The sequence below is a fragment of the Priceomyces carsonii genome, assembly GCF_900007245.1.
Source record: "Priceomyces carsonii strain CBS4050 genome assembly, scaffold: Debaryomyces_carsonii_scaffold_1, whole genome shotgun sequence".
Taxonomy (NCBI): Eukaryota; Fungi; Ascomycota; class Pichiomycetes; order Serinales; family Debaryomycetaceae; genus Priceomyces; species Priceomyces carsonii.
The window spans coordinates 240,257-253,349 of NW_026946674.1; the positions used below are offsets into that span (position 1 = coordinate 240,257).

Genomic DNA, 13,093 nt, shown 5'->3' on the forward strand with positions numbered 1-13,093 from the left:
TGAGTTATGCAAAAACTTAGAGAGTATTCAAGTATTCATGGTTTTGTTGTTCAACACTTCTAGCAATAATTCATCTTTTTTTTCTAATCAAGGCAATTCAATTTCACACTGATCCCTTACAAAGTTTTTTTTTTTTACAGTTGGTCCCTTGGCCTAGTTGGTTAAGGCGTGGTGCTAATAACACCAAGATCAGCAGTTCGATCCTGCTAGGGACCACTAAGAGAAGGGCGTGTGGCGTAGTTGGTAGCGCGTTCGCTTAGCATGCGAAAGGTCTCCGGTTCGACTCCGGACTCGTCCATTGTTTTTGTTTTTTTTATTGTGATCTTTAGTAATAGTTTGCTTCAGATTTCAAGTAAAGCTTAGTCTTCACGTGCCCTTATATATTAAATTCTTAAGAGTGATGTAACCATTAGCAATCAAAAGAGTATATAAAATCTTTTAGTTATATGTTTTCTCAGAAAAATGAGGACATGTTTGGAATATGTCGCCCATAATTAAAAAACAAAAGGTGGAAAGCTTACCCAAATTCAGCAGCCCATATTATCAGCAGCCCTCAAATCGTCAACTGGTATTGAAATATTTAGAAAATAAGAATAAACCTTTTTATATTTTGGAAAATTCTTTGGAAGAAACGAAAGAGAAAAGGTCTAATATTGTACCAAACAGAGCTATTGTACACCTATTTACTAGGGATTTCAGACTTGACGACAATATCAGTCTTCACAAGGCAAGTGAATTTTCAAAATCTAATCATGTACCATTAATAACGTGCTTTGTATACTGTAAGGATGACTTCAAAAGTCATTCAGTTAGTGCTATACAGATGAATTATAGAATCAAATCAATTGAAGAAATTCAAGGAAGATTGAATGAAAAAAATATTCCCCTTGTTGTGTTGAAAGTTGACAACAGAAGAGATATTTGCAGCGAGATAGAGAAATTTTTGTTAGCCAAAGAGGTGTCGCATTTATTTTCAAATATTGAGTATGAAGTTGATGAACTCAGAACAACTAAAACATTAGTGCATAATCTATTGAAAAAGGGTATATGCTACTTGCCGTTCCACAATTCTTGCGTTGTCAAGCCAGGTGAACTAAAAACAAAAAGTAAAGGCACCCCATACTCTGTTTTTACTCCGTTTTACAAATCTTGGTGTCATTATTTAAATGCAAAAAAAGAACCCTTCGCAAAATTAAATGAACCTTTCCCCAACTCGGATGCTTTCAAACAGAATAACAAAGATTTATTTAATTCCCTCATGCCTGAACTTGAAGAAATGTCGGATCTTCAAAGTAGGAACTTTGAGTCTTGGCCGATTGGTGAAGAAAAAGCTTTGGAAACATTAACTGCCTATTTAGATTCTCATAAGGTAGAGAAATATTCTGACTCAAGAAATGATCTCGAAGAGGATACCGTATCTTACCTCAGTCCTCACTTATCTAGTGGAACTATTTCACCAAGAACAGTTTTGAAGTTGATGGTTGATAAAAAATACCTTAGAAAAGTGGATCTGGGAGAGCCTGGAGCAGTGGCATTTGCTCGTCAGATCGCTTGGAGAGATTTCTATCGACATATTCTCTGTAACTGGCCTCATATCTGCATGTTCAGACCCTTTCAACTTGACTATGAGGACATCAACTGGGAATATAATCAAGTTCACTTTGAAAAATGGTGTAAGGGCCAAACGGGCTTTCCGATAGTTGATGCTGCAATGAGACAATTAATAAATACAGGATATATGCACAACAGATGTAGGATGATTGTTTCAAGTTTTTTGTCCAAGAACTTACTAATTGATTGGAGATATGGGGAAAGGTATTTTCTCGAAAATCTAATAGATGGTGATTTTGCCTCAAATAATGGAGGGTGGGGGTTCAGTTCCAGTGTTGGTGTAGACCCTCAGCCATATTTTAGAATTTTTAATGCTTGGACTCAGTCCGAGAAGTTTGACAAAAAAGGCACATACATCAGAAAGTGGATACCGGAATTGAGAGAGATTTCAAATGAAAAGGCAATCCATAATCCATACGGAGCTGGATATGGAAATTTTGCTAAGAAAAAAGGTTATCCAATGCCCATCGTAGATCACAAAGAAACACGCGAAAGAGCGCTCGAAAGATATAGAGAATCGAGGTAATCTAATAAATTTATTCGTTCACATTATGTATCATTTTAATTTTGAAATAAAGTATAAAAAAATTAGCTAATGAGCTTTTCAATAGCTCCCTTAGCGGATGATACCGAATCTTGAGACCCAATTAAATGTATAAAATTTGGATTTTTGTCGTTTGGCCTCGGAACAAATATGGAGCACCCAGTCTCATTTCTTATGCGGTCAAGAGTAGAACCTTGTGTACCTACGATCTTTGACAAATCTGAAGGCTTTTTAACATATATCCAACCTATTGTATCCGCCTTTTTGGCATTTTCTAAACGCTCCTTAATAACTCTTAGTGCATTATCCGAATCTACAGATTCTCCCTTTACTCTCCATGGAATTACTTTAGATGTGTCAGTCTCTTGTTCGAGAGGAATAGTTGAAAATTTAAAGTTCTCCTCTTCGTGTGGATGCGCAGCTTCTGGGGGACTTGGAACAGATGAGCTTGACAACTTGGCGGCCCTTCTAGTCATATTTCCGTGTTGAATTTCAATATTGAATTTCGACTTTAATTTTTTAAAAACTGCCCCTCGCTCGCTAACAAAACTGTGATAAGCTTCAGGAACATCAACCGACGCTGTCCAGTTATCTTTCGTTAAAATGTTTAGCTTTTCTATTAATGAGTCGATTTTCTCCTTTCTTCCTTTTAGTTTGATGGTAGTTGACAGGTCATTTGGTCTGGGAACATCAATGAACACATTGAATTCATCTTGTAAGGAATGACGAATAGATCCTGATGGACCAATAATCAATCTATGTTTCTCCTTAGGTAATTCATAGTTGACAATAAGTTCGGCTTCCTTATTAGCTACAATATCACGAACTTGTGCTATGATTTTATCAACAACGTCTTTATTACCCTGAGAAGATACTTGATTCGATCCCGTACCTTCGTTGGGAACAGTCAAAAGCCTGTTATATCTAATTCCTGAATATCCGTCTCCACCAGCTTTAGAGATTATTTCCTTCATCACAGAGCCTCCAGGACCTACCAAGTCACGATGGAATTTAGGGTCTACTGAGATAGATATTGAGGTAGTGTTTTCAACTTCGTCGATAATGTCTTGAATCTTTTTAACGGCCATTTTCAAGGCAGATTTGGAACCAGTAAGCTCAACCTCAGCATAACCGTTTTCCTCTTCAAACTCTTTACTACGATTAAATCTGTAGTCAATACCAGTGCCATCGGCCAAGTCCTTTATGGTTTCTCCAGATCTACCAATAACTCTAGCGATGGCCTTGGTGGGTATCTTTACACTCTGCTTATGACCATTCTCTTTTTCATAATGATAAAAGTCCATAAGCTCCTCTTCAGCCTTTGAGACAGCTTTAGAGGGCCCCTTTATAGTAACTTCATCTTTCGATTTTGGAGCATCGGGATACGAAGACTCAAGACTGACAGATGAAGGAAACCTTATATTAACTTTGTACTTTTCCTGCAACCTATTAATGTAGACTCCATGAGGTCCTATTAATCGTCTGTGGAATTGAGAGTCTACTTTCAATCTCACTAAAGTTTCATCTGACCATTTCTTAGATAGTTGTTGAATGCGGTTTGCACATTCGTCGGAATTCAATTTTACGCCAGTGATCCTGATTTCTGTCTTATTATCATTCTCTTTGTTATCCAGCTCATTTTCGGAGACGTCTATTTTGATGCCATACTCTTTTCTCAATGAATTTAAATTGGATCCATTTTTTCCAATTAATCTTGATAAAATTGACGTGGGAACTTGGAAAGATGTTTTGTATTCGTCCTTAAATTCTTTGAAATCAGAAAGAACTCTTTCAATGCTTTGTATCACGATAACAGTTTGGGATTTTAAACCTTGTATGAAAAGTTCATTCTCTGATCTTCTTTCGCCGTTAAAGTGAAACTTTATCATGACTGAATCTGGCTCAATTCTTTTCATAATGAGAGATAAAGTTCTACCACTGGGACCAGAGATGTGAGCTTGATCATTGGCTTCAATACTCAAAACTGTGGATTGCAAATTTTGGGACATGTCTCTCAATTGATTTAAAAGATTATCAATATCATCTAGTGCATTTGATGAACTTGCTTCGTCCACGAAATCAATGTCGTCTTCTTCTGCAGCAGAAAATAAGGTGATGTATCTACCAAGGATAACATAGGAGATCGAATTTTCTGCTGCAGACTCGTCAATGACACCAGGAACTTTACTCAAGAGAAATTCGTCAATATCAGAAATAATCTTTGTTGAATCTGGTGAAATAGAGTTAACAGCTGAGACTATTGACCTTTTGGCATTTTTCACCCTTTCAAGTTCGTCGTTCTTAAAGGTAACTTCTAGTGGAATGGATTTAACATTTGTATTTGCTAATTCTATGGAACTAGGCACATTTATCAGGACATTATTTTCATCAGCAATTTTTTTAAAGGTTCCATTAGATTCTAGCAATGCCGCAACAGCCCTGACATGCAATAGATTACCTTTGTGTGCTTTTGACATATCCAAGATATCAACTTGATATTGAGACGTCGTCTTTCTTGCTCTTTCAATTGCAATTGGAATCTTTTTCAGTTCACCAACAAATTCGACGTTACCCTCTTCATTCTTAGGCAATCTAATCAAGATATTCTCCTCTTCTAAAATTTCATCAATCGGCAAAAACTTTTGTTTTAACTTAGGAATTGCAACTTCTTCAACTGTAATTTTATCGGCTGTCTTGTCAAGTAAATTCTTTATGTCATTTCTCGCCTTTAAAACAGCCTCTCTATCTCCATATAGGCGAATTTTTGAGCTATTATCATTGCGTTCTGGAATTGAGATGTCTAACTCTTCAAATTTCCCTGGAATGTCTTTGAGGATATGACTGACGAACGGTAAAATCATTGGATCGACAGAAAGATTTATTGGCATGTTCTTGGTCTCTTCTTTCACTATATCCATTATTTGAGCTTTCGCATGTTTACAACCTTCAACATCTCCCTCAATAGTGACTTTTACTAAATCGTCAAATATGTCTTCCTTTTCGTCTTCGTTATTATCAGAAGATTCAGGATGTGCAATATCAATTTTAACTTCATTTCCTTGGATAATTGGTTTCAAAGTTCGACCTTGTTGACCGATAATCCGAGATCTGATTTTAGCTGGGACACTGAAACTTATCTTGACAGGCTTAGTTAAATCTTTGATTATAAGTCTCTTCGCTAATTTAACGTCCGTTGGTTTTCCAGTGATTAAAAATGTCCGCTTCTTGGTGTGATGAGAAGTGGTACACTCAATGCTAGTATTAGTCTCAGACTTTACATAAGTTAGAATCTTAATGAATTCGGGCCTAGCTACGTTCAACTGATCGTCAGCACCTAGCGAAAATGCCTCTTGAATCGTAGATGATTTAATTTTTCCACTTCCAATAGAAGGCGAAGAAGTCTTTGACAGACTATTAGCCAAGTCACCTGAGCCAGCAGAATCCATTTTGGGGCCCCAAGTTGGTGTAGCATTTGCTACGTCGGCTCTCTTACCGCCCAAAGCTGGAAATGCAGACTCATCAGAAATGGAGGGTACCGAAGTGTTCATAGAATGATCATCAGGGCTCCCTGCTCGCGCAGATTCGGAACCATCAGAGTCTGATGGAGAGTTGAGGTCTACGAATGATTTCTCACTCGTAAGGTGGGACCCATTGACTCTAGCAGCAATGATTTCGGCTGGTGTAGACATTTTCAGGAATCAAATTATACAGTAGTGAAGACAAATGGCAATGCTTAAAATTGAAGCAGCAGAAAGAATGTTGTTACCTCGTTAACTCACAAAGATTAAGTCTTTGAACTAGTAAGTAATAGTTCGGATAAGTGGGACTTTTAGTGAGACACGTAATTCAAATTAGTTTTCAAGTTTTGAAAAATTCTCAATCGGGGACCAATTTTTTTGGCACCATGCTCGTAAAAAGTTCAGGTATGAAAAAGTCTATTAAATACTAAATAATAATATCTCTTTAAATCTAAAACACATGAGCTAGCTATACTCACATTTTAATGTAACATCCATAGACACATCAACGACCATACCGTTTAAGCTCTAAATATCTTAATGGAGGAAAGCATAACCCACTGAATCCCATAACTAGCCACATGGCAATATCACCACCATACTGACCACCTACAGCACGAGCAATAGGACCAATCCAATAAGTTTGTGACATTCCGACCGCAGCACCTGTAGCACCTATGATAAATGAAAGTGTGGAAGCATAACCATGAGTTAGTTTACCGTATTTATCCCATATTGCAAAATTGTAGTGCTGTGTACGTCTAATCAGTTTTGAGATGTATCGCTCAGTATTAGGCTCGTCATCTGGAAGCTCAGCAGTGTATAAGTGAATGAATCTATCAGTCCTGAATATTGTATTTTCTTCTAAGAGCATTATAAAATACATTGAAATCCAATAACCAATCATTGGCAAAAAGTTACCTAAAATTGTTGAGAACTTGTTCCTTCCAACCAATGCACATACCAAGTATACAATAGTTACAACAAAAGCCCATATCCATCTTGGAACTCTAGCAAGCGGAATTGCAGATAACTGGATACTAAAAGCGGCGGAATAAGTATTGACAATATTGTTGGATATCAACGACAAAAATATCAAGATTAATAAAAACTTGCCTCCACCACCCCAGGGTAGAAAGGCCGCATTAAGTAAGCCACCCATACCATATTCTTCATATGCTGTGCCCCAAGGCTCGTAAGAAAGAGCGACATTTCCTATTAAGAGACCAGCAGTAGCTACAAAGGTCGTGGGTATAAGAATACCAAAGAATGTTAAGCAGAAAACCTGAACGTCTGGTGTATCTTCGGGAAATAAAATATAGTAATCTGATGCAATTGAGCCCCAGGTTGAAGTTACCGAATATGAAAGTGAAAGGAACGAAAGCCAATTTCCCTTGATAGTAGCTGCGTCGATGCCTGGCACATTGGCATTTGACAAATAGTGAAATTTCTTAGAAGCAACGATGTACAAGAGTAGAAATGCAAAATTCACGGGTAAACTTAATATAGTTTCCACCTTCAATAATTGTTTAATTCCACCAATTGCTACTAGTAAAGAAACACAAGCGATAATTATGATTCCAACAACAAGAGGAAGTTTTCCATCGCTAATACTTGCTAGGATTTGGCCGCCCACAACACAGTTAACCACTGACCATCCCAAGACCCCAATGATGCTCACAAGACCGACCAATTTTACAAACCACCAACCAAATAAAAACCTAGCGCTTACCATTTGTCGACAGCCAGATCTTGGACCCATTAATGAGCAATATGCAGCAACACCACATCCAATCGCTTGTCCAATCAAGCCTGCAATTAAGGTATTTTTCAAACCTAGCTCAAATAAGAGAGGTCCCAAATAAAAAGAAGACATCGAACTTAACCCGCCACATGCAGAGAGCCATAAGCCACATACTGAAATAAGCTGCTTAGTTTTATTTGTAGATCTCTCATAAGGTTTGATTCTCTCTATACCTCTTGATTCTACTCCTAGCGAATCTAAACGTTTAGAAACACTCGAAAGTAGTTTCCAAAACCTATTTGATGAATTTTCAGAGTAGGGCACATCTTTAATGGTCTCTTCCCTTGAGCTTAGTTCTCTTGGCAATTTGCCCATAACTATTTGTAGACGTTAAAGCTATACGTTAATATAATGTACTAAGTGAAATAAAAAAAAAAAAAATTGTTTTGACTCATTAAATGAGCACCACAATGACTCACACAATAATTTTCATGAAATAGGATTGAATCGATCAAAATCAAGCATATCCTGATCATTTAGATTGTAGAAGAAGATAAAACGACGCAAGCTATATAACTAGGGAACTTAAGTTAATCGTATAAAAGATTAAAAAATTAATTAGAGCTAGCCCGACGCGGGGGTCGAACCCGCAACCTTTTGATCGCTTCTCTTTACTTAAGAGTCAAACGCTCTACCGATTGAGCTAGCCAGGCCAAATCGTTGCGATATCAGTTAAGCGTACTTTTATAAGATGACATGAGTTAAGTCCTATGTAGAAATTAGCTTCATTTGCAATCTTTACTACTGGTCATCTCATTCCTATCTCATAACGAGCTTATTGAAATAAGATCGTAGAAAATTTGCAGTGTAATTTCATTCTGCTCTATTTTGAGCCTGGTGACTAGCACTGACAGAGGGAGGTTTATCCTGTTTTTATCAGACTTAGGTATAATCCAATATGCTTTTTGGCACGAGGAAGCACGACGTCGTTTGCTAATTAGCAATAAAACCAACGATGGTCTTTTTTGCATCCCTGGAAACCATTTGATCGAACTCACAACATATCTTATTTAGGACAAAAAGGAGCTCCTTTACTTTAAAGCTGGGCTGAGAAGTCTGACTAGTGAATGAAGACACCGCAACACATTACTGGTTTTGGTAACTGTTGTAATGTTACCAGAGAAGCACGGACCATGAACTAAAAAAACGATACAAGTCCGACCTCAAGTTATTCCGCAAATCCTCAAGTAAATCATGCTTGCTACTGGCACGTTCTTAACCATAATACATCTTACACCTCAAATTGTAGAATGTGAGACTGTATCTGGCTACGCCATAAGTGCTTCCCCTGGTACTATATTATTAAAAATCAGCAAAATAGTGCAACCTGACAACGGCGCCCTCATGCTCTCTACGACTTTTCCATGAGAATTAAGAAGAACTAGGAAAGTAAGCTGGTTAGAGCAAAGAATTTAGCTCAAAATATGGTGCGGGATGGGTATAGTAATATGAATGTATGTTTTCGTAACATCTCCGACTGAAGATCATCTTTCAAATGGGTTTATTAAGCATACGATTATTATGGCCCAGTCCCACATTATCTAAAAATGTGGTAGTTTTTGTAGACTTCGTATGCCAGAATGAGGGACACTAGGGTCTAGAAAATAGCGGGGTACATAAATTAAGCAAATGCGTGATTAAAAGGCATACAGTCTAGTATGGCTAATTCGTGCGATTTTGACCAGCGTATCCGTAAAATTATGTAAAAGTTAGTATGTTGTCACTTCAGAAACTTGTTGATCCTCCTCGAATGGACTAGGATAATGTAGATAAGGTTAAGTAGTTATATCATCATGTAAGACATACAGGAATGTTGTTGCTTTGCTGTAGCAAACACTGATTGTATTCAGAGCGCAGGATCCCAGATACAAAGAAAAAAGTAAAAAATAAAAGAAAAATAATTTTCGCCGCCCCTTCTCATTATGGAACTCCACGCTTACGGGTAACGCACGATCTTGATAACACCAGGGGTTGAGCCATATATAACAAAGAGCAACGTACCCTACGGTAATCCAGCAGAAATCGTAGTATTCTGGCCAAATATAATGATAGTAGTAGAATTGCTTAGATTAATGGAGCTGAAGGTGACAATCTTGTCCCACATATTCATATCAATAATCGCTACTCCAGTCGTGCTTATGTTTGCACTTGATATCATGGCCTATACAGCTCGAATCTTCATGAATAATTTTACATGGGTCTTTTCGTTGCTGAAAGCAGCAGGCATAAGTGATATCGCTGTCGTTCAGGGCTTATACAGCGAAAATTTGAAGGTGAAATACATCCGTTGGTACAATGAGATTTTAAAGGCGGACCTAGGCTGCAAGAAGACATTTTTCACAAATTTACTTAAAATGAAAAAAGAAGATTAGTTTTAGTCATATTTTTATTCATATGAAGACTTTTCAATCATCACATGGTTGCATTTGCTTCGACTGCTTGCGAGTGGTAAGTGCTTCACCAATCCGCATATTTATTTGCGACCAACTACTTATTTCTTGAGGTTAATCGTCGGCATTCAATTCATAAATTCATGAACAATGGCTTATTATTTATCTGTCATCTTAGTCATTATATCAAATCCATATATTTATCTATCATGTTATTTATCACATCAGTTGTGGCTAACATATGTATTATCTTGTTGTATTAGTTTAATTTTATTTTTCAATAATGCATAAAACTGAATCATTTTTGAGTCTTTATCCTTTTACCCGAACACTCTAACCCTCAAACTCTCACTCTTCCCTAGATCATTTGTTCGGGGAACGTGATACGGAAAAGATTCTTGATCCGTTAGCGAAAGATTTCTGTGATCCCCACGATCGTCAAAGCGTGGGGTGCGAATATGTACAAACGAAATATTATTGTAACTCGTAGAATCGAGAGGCTGCGAGAGTGCGAACTTACATCTTTACGCGGTGATTACAAATTGTCCTATCTCGCAGTCTAAAATTAAATTTAGTGAGTCACAGAATGATTACAAATTGTCACATTAGTTGATAATATGTATATAAAAGAAGACGATAGCTGGTTTCTATTCAGTTAGGATTACGAGTAAACTTTGAAGAGAGTATATATGGAGCACGACAACGTGGCCGATGAAAATAGTCCTACCGGACTACCATCACTTGACAATGAGGCACCGATATGGAGTATTTTACCTTCATATGACATGTATGCATCTACTATTTTCAAGAGTGTAAATGTATCAAATGAAGGCCCGGAACCTCCGATGTATGAGCATTCATCAATTTCATCAGCAGATTCCAATCCTTTCTCGAGCAATTCGAATACTACAGCCACAACCTCTGTGGCGGGAGGAAGGGGACTTGATGGTGAAAGATTGATCTTAGCAGACCAATCTTCAAGTCTGTGGCAGGAAACTATATTGGATAATACTCACAGGTTGAAGAATTTAACGGATACTCGTAACACTGTTTCAAACGGTGTCAAACTTGAAGTCTTTTTTACAAAAGAGGTTGGCGATTTTGGCAAGAAATTGGAAATAATAGATCCAACTCTCCACGAGTATAAGCAAGGCGATTTGTTGAATGGCTATGTTGTTATCGCTAATGAAACAAATGACGAAATTCCCTTCGATATGTTTAATGTTCTTTTGGAAGGTAATTTTATTGTTTCAAATACTAAAAATGCAGCTGATAAGAGACCGGTAGTAATCAAAAAATTTTTGGAAATTTTTGATTTTAGTGCTTCTTGGACAGAAGCGTATGTGAATAGATTACTAGAAGATAAACTGGAACAATATTTTTGCCCTTATCAGCATGATCCGATTGATGGCACCCTCATTTCAATGAGAGGAAGACTGTTATTGCCGAAGGAGACGTATAAAAGGTTTTTCAATTTTAAAATTCCAGAATCACTTTTAGATTCCCAATGCAATGAACATAATTTAAGTAGTCATGTCGAATTGCCACCTACTTTGGGACTTTCCAAATATGAAGCGCCTTTGAATCTGAATACTCATATGAAAGATTTCTCATTCGTGGACTCTTCAGTGAGTTATGATGTTCTAGCTAGATTTATTGGACGCAAATCGGCATATAATGTAGACGAGGACTTGCGTGATATCGATAGAACAAAATTGGTCAACAACAGTGGAGACGAATATGTTATCTTAAAGGAAAGAAGAAATTACATTAGGGTCGTTAAAGAATCGAAACGTTTCACTGAAAATGAAAAACTAATGAAATTAACTGAAAACAGAGTACTTTATGATATGTTTATGAGAAGTTTAGATCAAAAAATTGAGTCAGGAAACCAACTTGTGAAGTTTATCAATGAAGGAAATGTGGGAGAAATTATAGATGGTTCGACTAGACTAGCGGAAGCTGAATTGCAAATAGAGAAGGCAAAACAATGCTATAGAAGAGGCCCCTACAGAGATATAAAGCAACAGTCTTTCAAAGAAAATATCGAAGTAGTACACCCAATTAATAAAAGTAATATTCTCGGTCTGGTGAAACAACTAGGATGCGTGCGGATACAAGTACCCAAAGTTGATCATATAGTGAAATATATCCCTCCTCCAAGGTTCAGAAGGACTGAGAAAGTAATAGAATCACCTCGACTATTAGACGTTCAAATCGATTTTTCAATTGACCTCCCATTTCAAAACAAAAAAGGGCCAGAATTGCGACTGATTTCGTGCGATTTAGTCGTATTTACATTCAAGTCTAATGGTGACCAAATTCCAATCGAGCTAAATCATGACTTATTGTATAAAAATGAGTGTATTCCACAACTTGAATATGTAGGGGATTCGGATAATTTCACACAGCATACAAAGTTACCTGTACGCTCGAAAAGTCTTGAAATTGGTAAACTTTTGACTAAACTAGGACATCAAAACTACAAGCTTGAAAGTCAGTTTGTGCGTGACATGAAGGCCATTTGCAAAATGGATGAAAATTACATGAATTTAGAACTCACCGATATACTGATACAAGCAAATGGAAATGAATATGAGAACAATCAAAGATCGTTGTCTGCTATCCGTTCAATTTCAACCTGTTCGTCGAAACCTGGAAACAAGAGATTTAACCTTATTGTTAACCTAGATTCAGCAAAGTTAAAGGGAGACAATAAAAAGCACACAGTGCCTTCTTATGATAGATTCTGTTTGCTTCCATCTTTTCAATCATGTTTCATGGGTCGCTTTTATTATCTCAGAGTAACCTTTCATCTTTCTAATAACACTATAGTGAATGTGAAAGTTCCAGTGACAATACAAAAGTAAAAGTATTTTAAGAAGTTTAGTTACAATATGAAATTACGTATTCCAATTATATAATTTTGCTGCAATTGAGTCATTACGTATTTTGGATTTGAGTTTAGTTGTACGTAAGCCACATAATTAAAGAAAAAAAGAAAAGCTGATGGCTTCGCCATAGTCGATGATCTCATATATAGCCACTGTTATCGTAAAATTGCTGATGCTAGCTTAAGCTTGAAATTCCCGAATTTCACACGTGACGTGTAGCTGAGCCCTTAGTTTTTCGCAACCACCGCAACCACTTACAGTTGTTTTTCTAGAGCAACCCAGCAAAGTACTGACACCTTTTCTGAGGCTCAAACTATTATAAATAACGAGTA

General features: G+C 37.0%; 5 protein-coding genes across 5 annotated transcripts; 3 read left to right on the plus strand and 2 right to left on the minus strand.

The window, feature by feature from the left end:
• Positions 1-481: 481 nt before the first annotated feature.
• PRCAT00000131001 (cryptochrome/photolyase family protein) lies at positions 482-2,137 on the plus strand (the record flags this gene model as incomplete). Its single annotated transcript, XM_062951099.1, has 1 exon — positions 482-2,137. The coding sequence occupies one exon, from the start codon at positions 482-484 to the stop codon at positions 2,135-2,137; it is 1,656 nt and encodes a 551-aa protein (XP_062806984.1).
• A 62-nt stretch (positions 2,138-2,199) lies between these two features.
• On the minus strand, positions 2,200-5,844 carry PRCAT00000132001 (uncharacterized protein; the record flags this gene model as incomplete). Its single annotated transcript, XM_062951110.1, has 1 exon — positions 2,200-5,844. The coding sequence occupies one exon, from the start codon at positions 5,842-5,844 to the stop codon at positions 2,200-2,202; it is 3,645 nt and encodes a 1,214-aa protein (XP_062806985.1).
• A 334-nt stretch (positions 5,845-6,178) lies between these two features.
• Positions 6,179-7,792, minus strand: FCY23 (Fcy23p; the record flags this gene model as incomplete). Its single annotated transcript, XM_062951122.1, has 1 exon — positions 6,179-7,792. One exon carries the CDS (start codon positions 7,790-7,792, stop codon positions 6,179-6,181), a length of 1,614 nt encoding a protein of 537 aa, XP_062806986.1.
• Positions 7,793-9,522: 1,730 nt separating this feature from the next.
• PRCAT00000134001 (uncharacterized protein) lies at positions 9,523-9,849 on the plus strand (the record flags this gene model as incomplete). Its single annotated transcript, XM_062951133.1, has 1 exon — positions 9,523-9,849. The coding sequence occupies one exon, from the start codon at positions 9,523-9,525 to the stop codon at positions 9,847-9,849; it is 327 nt and encodes a 108-aa protein (XP_062806987.1).
• A 707-nt stretch (positions 9,850-10,556) lies between these two features.
• BUL1 (Bul1p) lies at positions 10,557-12,737 on the plus strand (the record flags this gene model as incomplete). The annotated part of the gene is made up of 1 exon (XM_062951144.1): positions 10,557-12,737. The coding sequence occupies one exon, from the start codon at positions 10,557-10,559 to the stop codon at positions 12,735-12,737; it is 2,181 nt and encodes a 726-aa protein (XP_062806988.1).
• Between the last annotated feature and the right edge of the window lie 356 nt (positions 12,738-13,093).